This window comes from Sminthopsis crassicaudata, chromosome 1 (assembly GCF_048593235.1).
Source record: "Sminthopsis crassicaudata isolate SCR6 chromosome 1, ASM4859323v1, whole genome shotgun sequence".
Classification (NCBI taxonomy): Eukaryota; Metazoa; Chordata; class Mammalia; order Dasyuromorphia; family Dasyuridae; genus Sminthopsis; species Sminthopsis crassicaudata.
This window is the reverse complement of record NC_133617.1, coordinates 697,275,612-697,296,893: the sequence shown is the minus strand read 5'-3', so window position 1 is coordinate 697,296,893 and position 21,282 is coordinate 697,275,612. Positions and strand designations below refer to the sequence as shown.

General features: G+C 37.2%; 1 protein-coding gene across 1 annotated transcript in view; it reads right to left on the bottom strand.

The window, feature by feature from the left end:
• The window catches only part of MGLL (monoglyceride lipase), a 179,891-nt gene extending 164,432 nt beyond the window's left edge, over nt 1–15,459 (bottom strand). The window contains exons 1-2 of the mRNA XM_074283763.1: nt 15,256–15,459; nt 11,978–12,119 (exon numbers count right to left, since the gene is read on the bottom strand). Of these exons, the coding sequence (XP_074139864.1) occupies nt 11,978–11,999 (22 nt within the window). The 5' untranslated portion in view covers nt 12,000–12,119; nt 15,256–15,459. The remainder of the gene's footprint in view (nt 1–11,977; nt 12,120–15,255) is intronic.
• Between the last annotated feature and the right edge of the window lie 5,823 nt (nt 15,460–21,282).

The following is a 21,282-nucleotide window of genomic DNA, read 5'->3' as shown; positions in this document are numbered from 1 at the left end:
ATACCCCGACATGACCAATCAGCCAGGAAACAATCTGATGGGAGATATGGATTACAATTGGGGAGAATAGAGTTGTATGCAACTGGGACAACTGAAATACCCCCTGAAGAAGTGAAATCTGTTCCTCTCCAGTCTATGGATCCCTTGCCTCCAGGCACAAGAGGTTTGACCATTTCACCTCCTGAGAGTACTTACAAAACAGTGTCTCCATATACTGATGTGGGAAACTGGGGAATGTGTAGATAATATCCCAGTCACTAATACAGGTAGACAATGTGTGACATATCAAACAGGAGAAGTAGTAGCATCAGGTTTACTGATACAGACCCCTAATAAGGAATCTGATGATAGTCACCCAGATTCTGACTCCAAGCAAGAAAATCCAGGAGTATACTGGACAGCAACGTGACAGCTGGCTGACCTATGCTCACTATCTATATAAATGGTATACCATTAGAAGGATTGGTAGACACAGGTGCAGATTGTACAGTCATTAGAGGTGCCAACTGGCCCAGTCACTGGCCAAAGATTAAGGCAGACACCTACATGTCTGGGGTAGGAAGATCAATAGCAGCTGAAGTTAGTACTACCCCTTTGAGATGGAAATTTGAAGGTGAAACAGGAGTTTTTACTCCTTTTATAGTTGAAAAAATCCCCATCAATATGTGGGGAAGAGACATTTTACAACAATTAGGATTAAAAATGAGTATTTCGGTTTTTTAGGCAGGGCTGCTGTTGAAGGCCTGCCAACACTTTCACCTGTTCCTATCCAATGGAAAACTGATACACCAGTGTGAATAGAACAGTAGCCCTTAGGTAGCGATAAAATTCAGGCCTTATTAGATATAGATATTAGATATAGCAACTTGACCAAGGACACCTACAACCTTCTCTAAGTCCTTGGAATTCCCCAGTATTTGTTGTAAAAAAGGAATCTGGAAAATGGAGGATGTTGACTGATTTAAGAAAGGTAAATGAACAGATGAAAACTATGGGAACTCTTCAACCTGGACTCCCATCTCCTACTCAATTGCCTAGAGAATGGCCTCTTTGAGTTATAGACATTAAGGATTGTTTCTATTCTATCCCTCTAGATAAGAAGGATATGAAAAGATTTGCCTTTTCAGTGCCCAGTGTTAACTTAGCTGAGCCTTATAAAAGATATGAATGGAAAGTTTTGCCACATGGAATGAAAAACAGCTCTACTATGTGTCAAATGTATGTTGCTGCTGCTCCCACTCCAGTAAGAAAAGCATTTCTAAAAGTAATGTTATTACATTACATGGATGATATATTGGGATGTGCACCTGAGGAACAAATGTTAGAAGCATGTCTACAAAAGACCATGGAAACATTAAGGAACTACAGATTGTACATAGCTCCAGAAAAAATTCAAAGACATGCTCCTTTTTAATATTTAGGATATGAAGTGTACCCTAAGGTGCTTACAGTACAAAAACTCTCCTTAAGAACAGAGAAGCTAAACACCTTAAATGACTTTCAGAAATTGATAGGAGATATCCAATAGATGCATCCAGTGTTAGGCTTGACTACTTATCAATTGCAACCTTTATATGACATTTTAAGGGGAGGCAGTGCTTAAAACTCACCACACCATCTTACAAAAGAAGCTCAAGAGACTTTGAGAGAAGTTGAACTGGATTTATCCAATGTGATTGAAAGAGTCACTCAAAAACCCTTGGAAATATCAGTTTTTGCCTCACAAGAGGCACCCACAGTAGTCCTTCATCAAGGAGACAGTGTGATAGAGTGGGTGAACCTCCCAGCACAACCAGAACAAAGCTTTATTCCTTACCCAGTGCTTGTGGCTAGAATTTTATTAAAGGCCATTAAGCGAGCAGTACAATTATCTGGGATAAGACCTGACAAGATATACACCTTTTATACTAATGCACAAGTTAATGTATGCTGTGAAACCATCCCAGAGTGGCAAATTTTATTAGCCATGACTCCAAATTTTACACATAGGTCTCCATTAAAGATGACCAAACTATTACATAATTGGTGATGGATTCTTGAAGAAAACGTTTCTAAAGTTCTTCTTAAAGGACCAGCTATCTTTACAGATGTATCCAAACATGATATTTGTGCTGTATACTCTCGTGACTTAACTATAAAGAGAATAGTCAGAACTCCTTTCCAATCCACTCAGTAGAATGAATTGTATGCAATCATTCTAGCTCTTACTTATTATCAAGGAGATATAAATATAATATCTTATTCGGCCTATTCAGTAGGTGTGGTACAAAGAATTGCCACAGCCCAAATAAAATTTGTAGCCTCTGATATATATCAGCACTTTAAGGAACTTCAAGAGCAAGTGAGAAAACATCCAGGTAAGATTTATATTTTGCATGTCCACTCTGATAGTGGACTTCCAGGTCCTATTTTTGATGGTAACTCAAAGGCAGATAGCCTTCTGACTATGTTGGCCAATACTCCTTTATTTCAAGAAGCCCAAGAATATCATTTTAAATATCATCAGGCTGCTTGAGCTTTATGTTTACAATTTGGAATAACAAGAGAGGAAGCTAAGAGCATAGTAAAAGCCTGTCCAGCTTGCCTTCCTTTCCACACTCCTACACTCCTTCCAGGGAAGAACCCTCATGGTTTGAGACCCAATGAAATTTGGCAAATGGATGTGACCCAGTATAAATCTTTTGGTTGTGTGTCTTTTATCCATATTGTGGTAGATACTTTTTCAGAATTCACTTTTGCAATACCAGTAGCAAAAGAGACAGCCCGAGTGGTCACTAAATTCCTTATATGAGCATTTACAATTATGGGTGTGCCACAAGCAATCAAAACAGACAGTGGACCTGCAAATACTTCTAACATTTTACATACTTTTGTGTATAGCATAAGATTTTACACACCACTGGCATACCTTTTAATCCTCAAGGATAGGCAATAGCAGAGAGGAGAAACAGAGACATTAAGACACTCCTCCAAAAACAAAAGAAAGGGGGAGCCACAGGTAACCCTAGAGAACTTCTAAAACTAGCTCTTTATACTATTAACTTCTTGATTTTTGACAAAGATGCATTGGGTCTGGCAGACAAGTTTTATAACCCACCGGAAGGGCAGTGTCCAGTACGAGCAGCTCCACTATCTTTAGATAATTACCATGTGATATGGAGAGATCCAGAAAGTAGTGAATGGAAGGGACCAGATAGGTTAATTGGTTAGGGGAGGGGGTTTGCTTGTATCTCCACAGATGGAGAAGGAATCAGATGGGTGCCAATGAGCTGTATTCACCTTCATCCACTGGAGAGACAGAGCAGACCCTTGAAACTAAGGAGAAGACCCAAGAACATTGGGTGGTTCCATTGCTGACTGTGCCCATCACTGAAAGAACCTGGCAGTTATGACGTTTGACTCATGGACATCAAAAATTGTTGGACTTCAAAACCTTCAGGAATCATTGCAATCCCTGAGGCAAGAAAAGATTGTTGTAGGACTTCAAAATCCTCAGGAATAATTGGATTCTCTGAGACATAAGACTGTTGTAGGACTTCAAAACCCTCAGGAATCATTGGATTTTCTGAGACATGATAAGATTGTTGTAGGACTTCAAAACCCTCAGGAATCATTGGATTTCCTGACATTTGAAGCAATGGACAATAGATTGGTTTTGGACTATCTCTTGGTTGCTGAAGAAGGAGTATGTGTGACTGTTGTTTAGACACCCTGCTTCTAAGTCTTCTGGAAATCTTTTACAACACCATGTTGATTGATATTGTTTGTTATATCACTACTTGCATGTACAATTCATGTTTGTTATATCACATTAAGCCTGCACTGGCTGTGGGGAGAGTCATCACTAATAGCCTATATGTTATTGCTATGTGCTTATGTAATACCTCCCATGTTGATGGGTTTGTGCATACCTGTTTCTAATAAGATCCTTCAGCCCAGAAACCCACCAGCAATTCCCACTTCCCTTTGGTGCTTTTCATCTCCCTTCCTGAGAAGTAAGGGAGGGCGTGATCATCTCCTTTTTAGTACTTTCACCTCCCTTCCTCAGAGGTCGGAGGGGGGGTGATCATCTCCTTTTTAGGGTTTTCACCTCCCTGAGAAGTCAGGGATAGTGTGACCACCTGTATTCTAAAACAAAAGAAAGCAGAAGATGTAAAGGGCTGAAACTCAGAGTTGATGTACTGAGGCCAGACAACTGAGCACGTAAGGCTAATTACCTATTGGACAATACTCTATTATAATATGCTTGGAAAATCACCCTTCCCACTATTCTGTGCTGGTCCAATCATTTGGTGTATACAGAGAATTGTGGGAAGGATTAGGGGGTGGAGTAAGACAAGCCAGAGTCACTTTTGGGCAGGAGACAAAGAGAAGATCCTGTGTCTATTCTCCAATCACTCACTCACTCGTTCACTCAACAAACATTAATAAAGCACTTACTATCTGATCTATGCTAGGTACTAATCTAGGTACCAGGGATACAAAAAGTGGCCAAAAAAAAAAAAGTTCCTGCCCTCAGGGAGCTTACATTTTAATGTGGGAAGATATGTAAATAAATATATACATGTAAGATACAAAAAAAGTAGAAAGAAGGTAACCTCATAAGATAAAGTTCAAATGATGAGGGCCTTGTAAAAGACCTCTTGCAGAAGATGGAATTTGGGGTGATTCCTGAAGAAAGCCAGCTATGATACCAGGCCAAAATGAGGAACAAGAGCATTCTAGACATGGGGAACAACCAGCTCAGAACTCAGAGATGGAGTGTTACATGTAAGTTACAAAAACATAAGTCACATATAAGGCTGGATATAGAGTACATAGAGGGGAGTGAAGTATAAGACAAAAAAAGTAGAAGGAGCCAGATAGTAAAGAGCTATAAAAGCACATAATGACTTTATATTTTATACTAGAGGTTATAAGTAATTTACTAAAGAAGGAATTGAGATGGACAGGCCTATATTTCAGGAAATCAGAATACAGAGAGACTTTTAAGGTAGGGAGAAAACTCAATATCTACCTCAATAGTTTAAGTGAGAAAGCTTAAATTAGGGAAGTTTCTGTGTGAGTGGAGAGGCGACCATGTATACAAAAGATGTAAAAGTAGAAAAGATAAGTTTTGGCAATGGTTTGGATATTCAGGGCAAATTAGGGCAAGGAGTCAAAGATGATATTATGGCTATTCTTATTTCTAAATATGGCAATGCTCATAAGTACAGAGTGGGACATAATTTCTAATATTCAAAATGTAAGCATCAAGGAGCAAGAGTTATTTTTATACCGGTACAATTGCTTAAAGTTGTCATTTTTATTTTGCCTTTTGACCTTAGCTAAAGAGAACACAGTAAAATGAAAAGTCACTTGGTTTCTATCAAACCCTCTCTTCAGGATTCTGCAGCAGGAAAATTCACAAATCTCTTTGGTTGCTAAGATTGTTTCCTGGCACTTTGTGAAAATTGCTGGCTTTTAGATACAAAGCAGACGGATCCAGGCTGAAGGGAGGAAGAGCTGTAAATGCAGCAAAGAACAGAAATTCAAAATGCAGCAGGAAACAAACTAACTGGGGAACATGTTCACTGGGGCAAGTAGCCAAAAAGACCAGAATATTCTGAAGGACGAGTTTTTTCAGTAATGCACATTGAATCAATTTCCTGGCTTATAAATTCGACAACAGTGAATTTCAAGGTATTAAATTACTGTATGCCCATATTGGTTGCAAATGTTTCCCAGTAAGACAGAAAGAAGAGACCTTTTTAAAAATGATGAACATTCAAAGCTAAGTGGGAAAAGGCATCCTTAAAATAATGTCAATTTTAGTAACAAAAGGCTGGCGTGCACAGAGTATGGGCTATTTGTGCTGTTTATAAGTAGTACTAGTCAGTCATGGTGCCTGAGAGAAGAAGCAATTTCCTGGGAGTAATCAATTAATGTTTCTTTGGGGAAAAAAATTGAAAACATTTGTCAATAGGAAAAGCTGGATGTTTTTGTTTTAGATAACATGCTTTAGTTATTAGTTAAGTTCATGTGAGGACTTGAAGGTAGTGTAATATAGTGACAATACTAAACAAAATTAACCAGTTTGAATACCAGCTCTGTCATTTGTAACCTTGGTCAAATCATTGAATAACTCTAGACCTCAGTTTCCTCATCTGTAAAGTGAGGGTTTTGGACTAGAAGATTTCTAAAATCTCTTCTGCCCACAAATAAATGTTCCCTCTTTTCCTGATTATTCATTCAATAAACCTTTTTATGAGTTCCTCTTCCATACCCAAATTCAATATTTCAATATCAACAAAAAGACTTGCGCAAGGCAAGGAAAGAATACCCAAGGCTTGGGCCTGTGACACATATAATCTTGGGAGAAAGAGATTCTCATGAGATATGAGAGTCAATGATACAGATAGATTACACTAAAGAGGACATTTAGATTACACTAAAGACTGGACAAAATCAAGAAAATGGAAGTCACCACAGGTGGATTCATGATTATGTGGAGCAAAAGACCAAATTAGCCAAACTGTACCTGTTGGAAGAAGGAAAGAAAGTGTTTTCATTCGGAAGCAAGCCTGAAGCCGATCCCTGTTGCTTTATTGTTAATTTCTGTCCCAATTAAGTGTTTTATTTATCCAAGACTATCTTTGTTTCTATTGTTCTATTAGGATGGAGAACAATTGAATTGCTACATCTAGAAATTTATGATGATCCCAATTTTCATTTAGATAAACTATCATTGAAACTTGATCTTCTCAACCTGAACTCAAGTTTATGGGGACCGAAAGTAGGCCAGGCCTTCTGGCAATGCTTGAGGATAGATTTCAGCGCTTCAATGGATTTTTAATTTCATCTCTAGATATTCCCTCTATCAGTACAGATCATAATCTATCTAGGTCTTCTAATACTGTGTTATTCTTGTCCACACAGACTCCCGCCCAGAGAGCATCTACACAATGTAGCAAGCGGACCCAGGAGAACATTGTACTTAATAACAGTAATATTCAACTGTGAATGATTTAACTATTCTCAGCAATACAAAGATTCAAGACAACTCTGAAGGATTTAGGATGAAAAATGCTATCCACTTTCAGAGAAGGAACTAATGGAGTCTGTAGACCAATCAAAGCATACTTTTAAAAAAAGTTGTTTTTGGGTTTTTTTTCATCTGTGCTTTTGCAACATGGCTAACGTAGAAATATGTTTTGCAAGATTATAACATGTATAATCTATATCAAATAATTTGGCTTTTTAAGGGGAGGAAAAGAATTTGGAATTCAAAATTTTAAAGAAAAAAATGTGGAAAATTGTTTTTATGTATAACTGAAAAAATAAAATGTTCAAGTAAAAAAAAGTATCTACACAGTGTACAGACCTTCCTCTGAATTCTCCGATCTTCTTACATGACCCCTGCACCTCCTTTTTCTGATACTACATTTCCTGAATGACATCCTTTACCAACTTCTTGTACATAGGTCATCACTGAAAATGTATTTTGGTCAAGTCTTTTTCCGTAACTCTTTTCCTATTATTGTGTTCTTGTTTGTCTCTGCTTATAATCAGCTCAAATCTCTTGTTTCCTTCACTTTGACACAATTGCTTACTAATAAACTAGATATGCAATTTACACACATGTGACTTTGAGCAAATGATTTGACTTTTATGGGCCTCAATGTCAGAAGATGTCAGGGTTAGGCTCTAAACTAAAATCTTTTCCAGATCTAAATGATATGATCTTGTGTAAAATTAGTTAGGAGATTGGGCTTGTAGGTAGATGCATTTTGTGTGAGCATATTCTCAACATTGTTCATAGAAATCATTGTGGTTATTTCTGGGATTAATTACAGGACCTTTATTGCATGACCCCTGTTCCCATTTACCATATCCAAACTATGGGAAATAACTATAATTCCTTTATTTCCTGAATAATTGAATTTGAAATCATGAGACTTCATATTAGCATTTACTATAATCCTATAACTCTTCAACCCAGTTAGGCTGTGAATTCTACAAAGGCCATAATTATTGGCTATGTCTTGTTTAAACTATATTACTTCTTCCAGAATATAGTATAATAATTAATGATGATAATAATAGCTAATATTTATATAACATTTGCTACATGCCAGGGACTATGCTAAATAATTTACAATTGCTATACCATTTGATCCTCACAACAACTGTGGAAAGTAGGAACTATTATTATCCCCATTTTATAGATGAGGAAACTGAGGTAAACAGAGATCAATTGATTTGGCCATGGTCACACAGCTAATAAGCATCTGAGACCAGAATTTAATGAAGATCTTTCTGACTGGTCTGCACACAGCAGGTGTTTGTTTAATTAATTGTCAGAGAACTCAGAGTAGAATAAACTTAAGAAATTTAAATGTTTATAAGAAAAGAAGTTAGTTGTTAACTTAATTTAATTAATTGTCATAGAACTCAAAGAAGAATAAGCCTCAGAAATTAAATGTTTACAAGAAAGAAACTTTAGAGATCACCAGAATCTTCTGGAGAGGAACTCTGGGAATTGGAGATGACAGTGTTGCATCAAGAAAAGACAACTGAATTCAAAGTCAGAGGATGTGTGTTCAAATTTCTGTTCTGGTCTTACTTGAGCTTTCTGGGCTTCAGTTTCCCCAGTTATAAAAAATGAAGGAGTTGGATTTCCAAGTTCCTTTCCAATTTTCAAACCTTCATGCTATGAGTAAAACACCATTTGCTAAATATCAGAGAGAAGGTATCATTTCACTTCCTGCTATTGCATTGTCTGGATCTCTACTTATTTTCATATTTTAAGGGCCCAAGATTTAGTTAGTGGAGACGCCCTGCCCTGTATCTTAAAAGACAGTATTCTAGAGTTGCTGTGGCCAAGAAAACTCAACACCAGCTTGGATGATGAGTGACTGCAAACTTAGCTAAGCTGCTCCTCAGGTGACAACCACACAGTCTGTCACCATGCCTCTTCTTGAAGTGTTGCCCAACTTGGGAAGGCCTGCCAGAGCTTGTGTTTTTCTGGCATAGTGTTTGAGAAAGTCCCTGTGGAACCGGGAATAGAGCGCTGGACTCCAAGTCAGAACAAACTAGATTCACACTGTCTCCAATATTTACTAGCTCTGTGACTCTGGGCAAAGCACTTAACCTCCTTCTGTCTCACTTTTCCCACCTGTAAAATGGAAATACCAAAAACCATTGCACTTATTTCATAGGATCTTTGTGAAGGGTTACATGAGATGATCCTAAGCATCAGATACATTTTTTATTATTCAGGTGTCCTTTACCATGCTGTGAGGCAATAGAAGGTGACTTAGATGTCTAAGAGACAAAAAGAGGCCTTCTCTGATTTATTCATTTCTTTTCTCCTGCAATAGTCATTATGTGATTTCTTCTATCAATCCATGATACAGATATAGGTATTTTACAGTTACTTTATAAAATATAACTGCAGTTCTTGACAAGATTAAAAGCTTTGAATACATTAGTACAGAATCCAGATTGCATAATCAGAAGATAGAGTGGATCCATGATTTTATTCGCATAGATAACTCCCAAATAAAGGAACTCCTTCTATATGCAAGTCAACATATTCTCAGCAATTTATCATCAAAGACTTAATAAAGCACTGAGTGTTTAAGGGACTTGCCCAGGTTGATACAGCCAAGTAGGACTTGGCAAGGTCCTCCTGGCTTGTAGACCAGCGTCTCTATCCATTATACCAGCCTTCTCTTCTTTATCCATATGATCCAAAATATAATTCTTTAGAGGAAGGAAAATTGAAACTATAAGGTGAAAATAATCTAAGCTTAGAATACTATATTAAAATAGAATGCCTAAAAATGCTTTTGAGAATGGATAGGGTGAAAGAGGAGAGAGAGAATAGGATGAAGGAGAGGGGGGGAAATAGGATAAAGAAAATTATATAGTAATCCTTACTATAGAAAAAAAATTTTTACAGCAAGTTTCTCTGATAAAGACCTCATTTCTCAATTATATAGAGAACTGAGTCAAATTTATAGAAATAAAAGTCACTCCTCAACTAATAAATGGTAAAAGGATATGAATAGGTAATTTTCAGACAAAGTAATCAATGTGTTGAGTCATATAAAAAAATGCTCCAAAACACTATTGATTAGAGAAATAAAGATTAAAACAATTCTGAGGTACCATCTCACACCTATCAGATTGACTAATATGACAGGAAAAAAAAATTGACAAATGTTAGAAGGGAATATTAGAACACTAATGCACCAATGGTGAAGTGCACCAATCATTTAGTAGAGCAATTTGGAACTATACCCAAAAGGCATCCCTTTGATTAAACATTACCATTAGTAGATCTGTGTCCCAAAGAGACAAAAAAGAAAAAGAAAATTTCCAATTTACTACTAAATTCCAATGTACTACTAAAAGAGTTACTATAGGTATTTTTATACATTTAGGTCCTTTTTTCTTTTTCTTCTTGTCTCTTTGGGACACAGATCTATTAGTGGTAACCTGACTCAGAAGTAGTCAGGTCCGGAGCTGTCTCTATAAAGGGAGAGAGAGAGGGTTGGGGAGTGGGTCAGTAAGAGTAGATATGATTGTATAAGAAACCACACCCAAGACTTGTTTATCAAAAGAATGTACTGGACGCTATTCAACTTCCCACCCTCCCACTGATTATCCCTAAGGATCAGGCCAAATCCACCTTGGAAATCTCAGCTTCCACTTTGAAACTACTACTCCAGGAGGTCTGTACCCAAATGATTAAACTCAGGAAATTTTAATCCTTTGTTGTTATTCAGTCCCATCAGATTCTTCATGACCCCATATGGAGTTTTCTTGGCAAAGATACTGGAATGATTAGTCGTTTCCTTTTCAGTGGATTAAGTGAACTACCCAAGGCTCATTAAATATCTAAGGTAACATTTGAACTCAGATCTTTCTGACTCCAGGTTCAGTGCTCTATTCCCTGCACTACCTTTAGGACCTTTCAAATATGCATGGGGGACAAAAAGAGAAAGAGACAAAAAACAAAACAAACAAACAAAAAACCAAAAAAACCAAACCTTTCTTAGTCTCTAACCTGTGCTTAGAAAGGGAAACAGTAAGGCAGACAAGGGTAGCTAGGATTTGGAAGACCAAGATCTCCCCTTTCAGGTTTATCTAGATCAAGGTTCAGCAAACTACATAGCAAGGATCTGATACAGCATGACCTATTTTTGTGTGGCCTTATAGCTAAGAGTGGTTTTTGTATTATAAAATAAAACTTTATTTTAACACATAAGAATCATTTTTAATTCACTGGCCACAAAAACAGGTGGAAGACTGAATCTGACCCACAGGCCACAGTTTGTCAACCTAGATAAGCACAGGCCATTTGCTATGTGCTTCTTCTCCAAGGTCACATTTTGATCTAGAGAAGGGAGTGAGGGAAAGGAAGGCATTCCCCTTCTACTCTTGAGGAACTCAGGTCTGGAAGTCCAAATAACTAAAAAGAATGGGACAAGACAGTTTGCTTTTACAGAACAAGGAGGAAGAATGGTTCTTCCAACAGAGTGTCTCCTCTGAGTCTCTGTCATGATTCACCTTGGAAAGAGCCACCATTAATTAGAACCGATCATAGAAATTCCCTGAATCCCCTAAGCAAAGTGTTATACTGCAAGTGAATAGCTATAGGAAGTACTGTTTAGGCAAAGATCCTTATTCTCTAATCTTATAGTGATTTTTTGAGCAAAAGTTATCAAATTGATCAACCCTCATTATATAACAAATTTACATAATATTAGGTCATTTGATTTACCCTCTACTGTTCAAAATATTTATGCTGAATATTTGGAACTGAGATAAAGGTGTCCTGTGTTGTACCTCTGCATACAGTAAAACCTTTGAAACGTTTGATGCATTGAAAGAAAAAGTGAATTCTTTTATAAAAGTCAGCTGGTACATCCCTTGAGAGTGGAATGTTAAACAAACATTGCTTCAAGTTGTAATAAAATCAACTCACTTCTTTTGGGATTCAATGACATCTGGACATTTTCTGCCTCTGACAGATATGCTTTCAGAATGTTCACTTGTCCAAGCCAGGAATGTCAACTTCAATTCTCGAGCCCAAAGCAAAATTTTCAAAGGAGTCCCTTTAACATTAGCTAAGAGCAAAAGAAACAGATCTTTCATGAAGGGACCACTTGGGCAATACCTTTATATAAAATCCCAGAACTTCTACCCATCCTAGCCAGACAGAAAAAATAATTTCATTTCTTTCCTGACATTCCCCTTTTGTCTAACATGCAAACAGCTGTTGTGTACTCTCTCTGTAAAAATAAGCCTTTGCAAAAGTCATCCTTCCTCCCTACTTGCATCATCCTTAATGTCTTTGCATACTAACCATGAATGTTACTAAGGGCATCCAAATGATAGATTCGTTTGATGGGTTCCTTTTTTTTTTTTAATTGCTAATTAGGGTAAAGTGACTTGCCCAGGTCCCACAGCTAGGATGTGTTAAGTATCTGAGGTCACATTTGAACTCAGGTCCTCCTGACTTCAGAGCTGGTGCTCTATCCACTGTGCCACCTAGCTGCCCCCGATGGGCTACTTTTCTAGTATTTCATCATCTCAACAAAATGCACTTTTCATCCACTTTGTCATTTCACTGTAGATGGCCAGCTAGTTAGTCTCTTTCACATTGCTGTGAATTTCATTGCCTATACTTTGTGTACTCCTTGATTAGTTGTACCATAACTATCAACAAAAATTATTGACCTTTCATGTTATTGTTCTTTATTTTTACATGAAGAAACTGACTTTTCCTCACAATAAATGGAATTTCCAAGAAAGAGGATATTTAAATAGTGAATCTTTTTTGGAAAGTCAATGATGCAATACAAGGAATTGCTTTTATCAATAAATAGACTTGGTGACAAAGGTGATCAGAGGAAGGGTAAGGAAAAGGGCTTGTGAGTTAGGAACAGATCCATAACTAGGACAGTATCTCTAGAGCTTTCTTCCAGGATGTTAACATCTAGGAAGTATACCTCTCTAAGAAGTGGCTTCTTCCCCAAACAATCAATCCATAATTAATGAATAAATATCTATTAAGTATGCATCATATGCCAGACATAGTGCTAAGTGGTATACCCTCCATTTCTCTGCCTTAATGAGTCACTCCTGAGATTCCACCCCTCATACACTTTCTACTTCCTATTCTTTCTATGCTTTCCAGGGAGTGGAAGGGAGGTCAGGAATTACTGGCTCTATCGTGGGGGGGTAGGGCTGGATTCTGGAGAATGAGTAACTTCTGCTCCTGCAATGACTACATCCAACTAAGGTGTACTGGCCCCTGTGCCCTCTTTTTCTTATTCAACTGAATATTCCCCAGGCACCATAATTCCTACTCAGGTCAGAGTTCTGGGCCAATTCTGGTGTTGCCATCAGCTCATTTAGTCACTGCATTTCTTTTTTCATCATGAAAACGAAGAAACAGGTAGCAAATGACAAAGCAAGGATTTAACCCTAGTCCTTGGATTTCCAATTCAGTCTTTCCAATAAGCCAGCTGCAGCTCATTTTTTATCCCATGCAGACCTAGACATTTTCACAATCCATAAAGACCAGACAACAGCATGAGCTCTGCCAAGGATGACCACTTTAAGTCATCCAGAAATGACAGCCTTCTGCAAAACATAGCAGCTCACTTGCCACAGAACGTGAACTGAATGGCTCCACTTAGGCTCCCTGGCAGATACTGTTTGTCCCCAAAGCCAAGTACCGAAAGGCCTCTGTGACAAAATTACTCTGCCCTGTATGTAATCATTAACTAGAACACCTAGAAAGGCTCTTAGAGATCCTCCTAGAGTAGGTCATAGTCTTTAGAATTGAAAGGGACTTAAATGATTGGCCAATCATCTTCAAATGAAATATCTTGATTTATTTATTCATTAAGTTCAAATATTCCAGTTCCTTCTACTTGAAAGGTGCCATGTTCAGCACTGGTGAAATAAAGTTGTTGGATTTTTTGGTTTTGTTTCATTTTTTTAATGTCAAAGTTTCTGCCCTCAAAAAATTTATATAAAACCTACCTGGATAATAGGAACCATATGGTGTACAATATATGCAAGGGTAAGAGTATGATGGGGGCAAAGGAGAGATCCAGACATCCTTAAGAAAATTTAGGTTAACAAGGCAGCTCAGTGACACAATGGAGAGAGCTCCAGCCCTGAAGTCAAGATGGCCTGAGTTCAAATTTGACCTCCATCACTTAACACCCTCCAGCTGGGTAACCCTGGGCAAGCCACTTAACCCCAACTGCCTTAGGGGAAAATTTTTTAGAATAACACATAGATTTATAATGAAAAGAATACTTAGAGGTCTCCAACTATAACTTCTTCATTTTACGGATGAGGAAAATGAGATTTGGAGAAATTTAGTGACTTGTCCAAAGACTCCTAGGTAGCAAGTATCAGAGCCAGTATTCAATGCCAGGTTCCTCTGACTCTTTCCATAGCATGAAGAGAATATTTTTTGCTAGGGAAACCTAGGAAAGCTTCCCAGAGGAGGTATGGTACCTAAGGTGAGCCTTGAAGGAGGAGGTAGAATTTTTTTTTGGGGGGGGGGAGTAGGTAGAATCTTAAGGATTAAGGAGTGATTGAATTGGGAAGAGGGGAGGGAGAAGAACCTGCTGAGATGAGAGTGATGATGAAGTTCTATAATGTACTGTAGAGTACTTTGAAAGAAGGCTAGAAAATTAGAAACTGGTGAGATTGGGTAACCCATGGAAGCAGAAATCCATAGAAATGAAATGTCTTGTCTAAGGTCACAGAGGATTCAATCCCAGTGTTCCTCAAATTGCTCATTTTACACATGGGGAAACTGAGGCTCAAAAAGATATGCCCATTCTGTCAAGGTCACACATAGCTAGCTAAACTAGAACTTAGCACTCTGTCTCCCAGGCCAGTGTTTTTTATGTACTCCTCTATTCCAAATTCCTAATAGTTTTAAATAATATGCTCCTACATTCTACCCTCTCAAGGCAGTTGAAATCCTGAGTCACTTCTTATTAACTCCCCATATTCAAATTCAAACTGAATTTAGGTAATGGCTTCCCCATTGACTATCTTTATTTTTATAAGTATTATTTCCTTTATGAGCTGAGAGAGTTTCTATTCAATGGTCCATAAAAGCCTGTAGCTGCAGAGATCTCCTCCTAGTCCTATTTCAATACAGCAATGACACTAATTACTTCACAAAAGGAGAACCCTGCGAGGGACCTTCTCTGTTCCAAGTCTTACCTAGTATTTAGGAGCAGTCTGGTGCTTAGATTAAGAGGAATAGGAATATCCTGAAAAATGTGAAGTGAGGAACCAGTATTAAGAACAGACCCACAACGCAGAAGGTGGAAACTTCAAGTGGATGATCCGAATCTTTTAAAAGACATGACCTTGGGTTCCTACAGCACCTTTCCAACAAATTTCCAGCCTTTCTAGACCAGAGTGACAGAGCTGGGAGGGGCCTCTGAATACAGAATGTTAGAACTAGAATGGACCTTAGAACACTGATTGTCCGAGCTAGAATGGCCAAGGTGGGAGGGGCCTAGAGTATGGAATGTCAAAACTGGAAGAGGTTCTCAAAGTGTTGTCTAGGAACTCTTTGGGATCCCTGAGACAATTTTAGCAGGTCTGTAAATTCAAGACTATTTTTATAAGAATAGTAAGATATATAAATGTCAACAGATATACCCTACATAAACAAAGTCCTTGGGTGGGATCCTCTAATTTTTAAGAAAGTAAAAGGGTGTTGAAAACCTCTGATCTATTTCAAACCCTTCATTTTATTTATCACATACTCCAATATTTTCTCATAAGGGAATTATTATGACCATCATTGCAAAAAGTGAAAAAACTCTCTAAAAAGTGATAGAATCAAGGTAACACAAGAATAGAGCCTTAATTCTTCCAGGTTATTATTGTCAGCCTCATCAACATTCTGTTAAACATTCTTTACAATAGGCCATAAGTTAAATAATCTTAAATATTATTCTTACCTCCATTTGTAAAATGCTGGAACAGGACTTAAGTAATATGTATGTATTCATATGTTATGAGAGCTAGGATTCAAATCCAGACCCAATTCCCAGGTTATAGTCTGTCTTGGCTAGTATGCATTCCAATGAAGTTTCCTCTCCCCTTTTTTAGATGCATGAAAAATGCTGTCTAAAAGAATTTCATTAGAAACCTCTCCTCTTCTCCAGCAGATTGTTCCCATTCTAATTCTAGACTCTAATATTAAATCTTTTTCTATCTACTGGCTCCTTCATTAGTACTTACTATTTATAGTAATATCCCTACTAGGCATCCATCTATACTCAGAACCTGAACTTCTCTTCTCAAACCTCTGAAATTCAGCCTCTGATCTCATTATTCAATGGAAACTTATTTATCCTTATTTTTCAGATAAAATGATCTTTTTCCAGTTTTCATTCTTCTTGACGCTGTTGATTACTTTTTCCTCCTAGACACTCTCTTCTCTTAAAGGTTTTGTGAAACCGCTTCCTTCCTGTCTAATCCAGCTTTTTTAGTCCCACCTGCTTGGTCTTCATCCCTGCCCCCTTCTGTTTTTCTTCTAGTTCTTTTTGGTATACTTCATTGATTCATCTTACTTCTTTTACTCCCTAAATATAAATGTTCCTCAATATTCTCATACCTTTTCTATGCTCATTACTTTTCCCCCTTAGCTAATTTTGTTCACTCCCATGGTTTTGATTATGAAATTATTTCAACATGTGGTGGTTAAAAAAAGTCATAGATTTGAAGTCCAAATAGCTCTCTCCCTCTCTTTCCCCCTCTCCCCCTCCCTATGCCTCTCTCTTTCTCTCTCTCTCTGTCTCTTTGTCTCTGTCTGTCTCTGTCTCTTTTTGTGTCTGTCTCTCTCGGCCACACTCTCTCACTTCCTACATATATTGAGATTCATGAGCTAGATTTCTTTCTTAAGGACCATGCTTTAAACTAAAATCACTCTGTCATTGATTGGCCAACAAAAGGTCTCAGACCAAGTCTACTTGCTTTTTGTTTGGACTTGGATTGCCTCAGAGTGAAAGAGAATCACAATTCTGTTTTGTCTAGGAATATTGAGGCTCTTCCTCTCCCAGTTTTATTACTTTATTTTTTGAGTTGGCTAAAAATATGTATATATATATATATATGTATATAGCCTGTCTTTGCTTCATTTCTTTCTTATCTCACCTTAATCATTAATTGGGCCTCGAATCACTCATACTGAGATCTGTTAAAGACCTTAGCCTAAAAACACAAAAGCCTCCCACTGCATCCAGAGCCATCTCCAGGTGTCTTAATTTATATCTGGCTATTAGACCCAGATGGAGCTGGAGAAGAAAATGAGACTGATGACTTTGTACAGCCCTCCCTCACTTAAATCCAATTTACCTACATGTCACAGCATCAGCTCTCGATTGCTATGTCGTCTTCAAGAACAAAATAATGACCATCTCCTAGTGCCTCAGTTTCTTAACCTGAAAAATGAGGACAAAATATTTGAACTACTTACTTCACAGGCTTCTTGTGGACAAAAATAGTATCTTGTAGGTAAATACAAGTTAATGCTCCAAATCTACATATCAAAGACTTAAACTCTTTCTTCAGTTCCAGCTCCACATTTCTAACTGTCTCATAAATATTTCTGTCTGGTTATCCCACTAGTGCCTCAAATGCAACACATCTAAAACTAAAATCATCTTTCCCAAAATCTGCTTCTCCTTTCCTCATCTTTCATTCTTTCATAGCATCAATGATCTCCCCAGCTTCCAAGATCAAAATCTATGAGTTCAATGAAGGGCCTAGACTTGTGATTTCATTGTGAAAAGAAGTCTCTCTCTCCCAGTGCAGGTGAGCACCTTTTCTGAAATCTCATCTTAGAAAATTGTCTAGAACAATGGAAATTCAAATACAACCATATAAAAAGATCTTTGGTAGCATTTTGCCTTAGAAAAATACATATTAATGTAATCTCTGTTATTATATTTTTTAAATTTTGTCAACTATGTCCCAATTTCATTTTAATATGGTTTGGTTCTCACTCAGAAAGTTTGAATATTTGGCCTAGAGTACTGAGAGATTAAGTAATGTGTCTAGACTCATAGCCAGTATGTCAAAATTGGAACTTGAACTTTGATTTTTGTTGTTGCTGTTAATAGTATTTCCAATTACATGTAAAAATAGTTTTCAACCTTCACTTTTTTATAAGATTTTTGAGATTCAAATTTTTTCTGGCTCTCTCCCATCCCCCCATCTCCAAAACAGAAAGCAATCTGATATAGGCTATACTATGTGCAATCAGGGAAACATATTTCTACATTAGTTATGTTGTGAAAGAAGAAACAGAATAAAAAGAAAAGACCACAAAAAATTTAAAAAGTGAAAATAGTATGCTTCCATCTGCATTCAGCCGTGGATAGCATTTTCCGTCATGAGTCGTTAGGACTTTTTTTTTGATTCGTTGCATTGCTAAGAAGAGCAAAGTCTATCATGGTTGATCACTACACAGTGTTGCTGTGACTGTGCACAATGTTCTGGTTCTGCTCACTTTGTTCGGCATCATGAACTCGAGTCTATTTTTGGCTTTAGGCCAGCTCTCTATCCCTTAAATCAAACTGCAGGAGAGCTTCACCTTTTTGTGTATGGTAGAAACCTTTGGCAACTTAGTGAAGTCCATGAACCCTTCTCAGAATGTTTTTAAATGCACAAAATAAAACATAAAAGATTCCAAAGCTAATTATGTTGAACTATAGTTATCCAAATGTATTTTTAAGTAAATAGATCACAGGTTAAGACAACTAATCTAAGACAAATTGTTCAGTTGGTCAGTTGTGTCCAATTCTTTATGTCTTCATGGACTGGTCCAAGAGGATTTCTTGACAAATATACTAGAATGGTTAGCTTTCTTTCTCCAGTATGTCCCCATTTTACAGATGAGGACCTGAAACAAACAGGGGTAAAGTGATTTACCTGAGATTACACAACTAAGGAATATTTGAGGTCTCATTTAGATTCTGATCTTTCTAATTCCGGACCTGGTGCTCTATCCAATGAACCATCTACCTACCCCTAAGATGAGTTTCCTACCTCCTTAGGCATTTTTTCTTTTTTATTGTGAACTAAATCATTAATAAATACAAATGTTTTAATATCTGTAAAGGAAAAGAAAGGGAGCTGATTTATGTTTATTTACTCTAGATTTATATTATGAAGTTTGTTTTTAAGACATACATACATATACATATAAATACTTAATATATATTTGAATTGGCACATATATTACATATATATATATATATATATATATATGTGTATATGCTTATTATACCTGTCTTCTCCCACACCACCCTCCATCTAATCATTTCCCTAATCTTGTTGATTTTGTTTTGGCAATATCTCTTACATTCATCCCCTTTTCTCTACTACATTGCAATCATTCTAATTCAAGTTTTCATGACCTCTGACCAAATATGATAGCCTCCCAGTTGGTCTTTCTTACTTCTAGTTTCTACTTTTATCAAATTTTAAAATATAACTCCTAAAATAATATCCTTAATTGATGTGTCTGACCATGTCATTCCCTTGCTAAAAAAAATAAAATAAAAAAATCTTCATTTACTCTTTAATGTCCATAAGATAAAATACCAACTCCTAAGCCTGGCATTTAAGGCCCCTCCCCTACTTCTTGCTCCTAACCTACTTTTTGAGCTTTATTCCACTTGACTCATTTTCGTGTATTTGTTCCAAGCAAACTGAAGAGCTCTCTGTTTTCCCTTTTCCCTGCCTGTCTTTATATGTTTAATTGTGGAAATCTTTCTCTTTTTTCAAAGGCAACTCAGATGAGACTTCTTCCACGAAGCCTTCTGCGAACACATTAGCTAAAAGTGATCTCTTCCTTCTCACATTTCTCAGGGTACACTGCCTGGTTTTCTCCTTTGTCTTTATCACATTCTGCATTGAATTTTGCTCACTTGCATATATTTCTTTTTTCTTTTTTTTTCTTTTTTTTTTTTTTTTGCTGAGGCAATTGGGGTTAAGGGACTTGCCCAGGGTCACACAGCTAGGAAGTGTTAAGTGTCTGAGACCAGATTTGAACTCAGGTCCTCCTGATTTCAAGGCTGGTGCTCTAACCACTGCACCACCTAACTGCCCCTTGCATATATTTCTTATCCACTCCTCTTAGAGTGATTGCTCTCTGAGGGAGGAACTATATTATTGTTCATCTTTGTGTTTTCAAGATTTGTCACAGTGATTTTACATGACAGCTGCTGAATAATGGCATTGAACTGGATTGACCAGAATGGGAGCCCTAGAATGGGATCCAGCCCACAGATGGAATCATTTAAGTAACTTAAAGGCTTAGTCTTGATCAATGACTGTATCAGATTTAGAAAGTTTAACTACACAACTTGATTGGGAAATGATTAAAAGAAGAGTAAACAGACGAAGGCTATGAAATTAAGAGCTGACACCAGATGACTTTGATCTTCTCTTTGACTTCAAATAGACTTCAACTCTAACAATAAAATCCTGGTGTTGATGCTGGCAAAGTGGGCAAGAATTGAATGACAACCTCTTATAGGATTATAGGTTTGAGAACTAAAAGGACTCTCAGAGGAGAAGGAATCCAACTTCCAGATAAGAAAATAGAGTCACAGGGAACTTAACTGACTTTGCCAGCATCACACACGATATCTGAGATGAAAGTTGAACCCAGGTCCTCCTAATCAGGTGCCCAATTTTTGAGCTAGTATTTCTGTTGAAGAGGAAGCTATAGCACAGTAGAAAGAAGAGAGAAACTGTGTCAGTGGTAGCTCTAAAACTTACCACCTATGGGCAAATTACTTTTCTGGGACTCAGTTTCCTTATATGTAAAAAGAAGTGTGTAGACTACATGATCCTTGGGAACTCTTCCAGCTCTTAAGTCTGTAATTCTACAAAGGTAAATGTACAAGAAGAAATTGGTACAGCTTCTGGATAAGGGTTAAAATACTCAAGGTAAAGATCATCAAGAATTGCATATTGCAAGACTTGGACTTTTATGAGCTGATACAGAGTGATGAGAGAAGAACCAGGAAAATAATTTATATAATAAACAATTGCAATATGCAATAATAAACAACATACAATAACAACACTTTTAGAAAAAGAAGAAAGACTTAAGAACTCTAATCAGCACAATGACTGACAAAGATTCCAATGAACTGATCATGAAGAATGTTTTACATCTTCTGGATTAAAAATGCAGAATGTAACATAACATTTTTG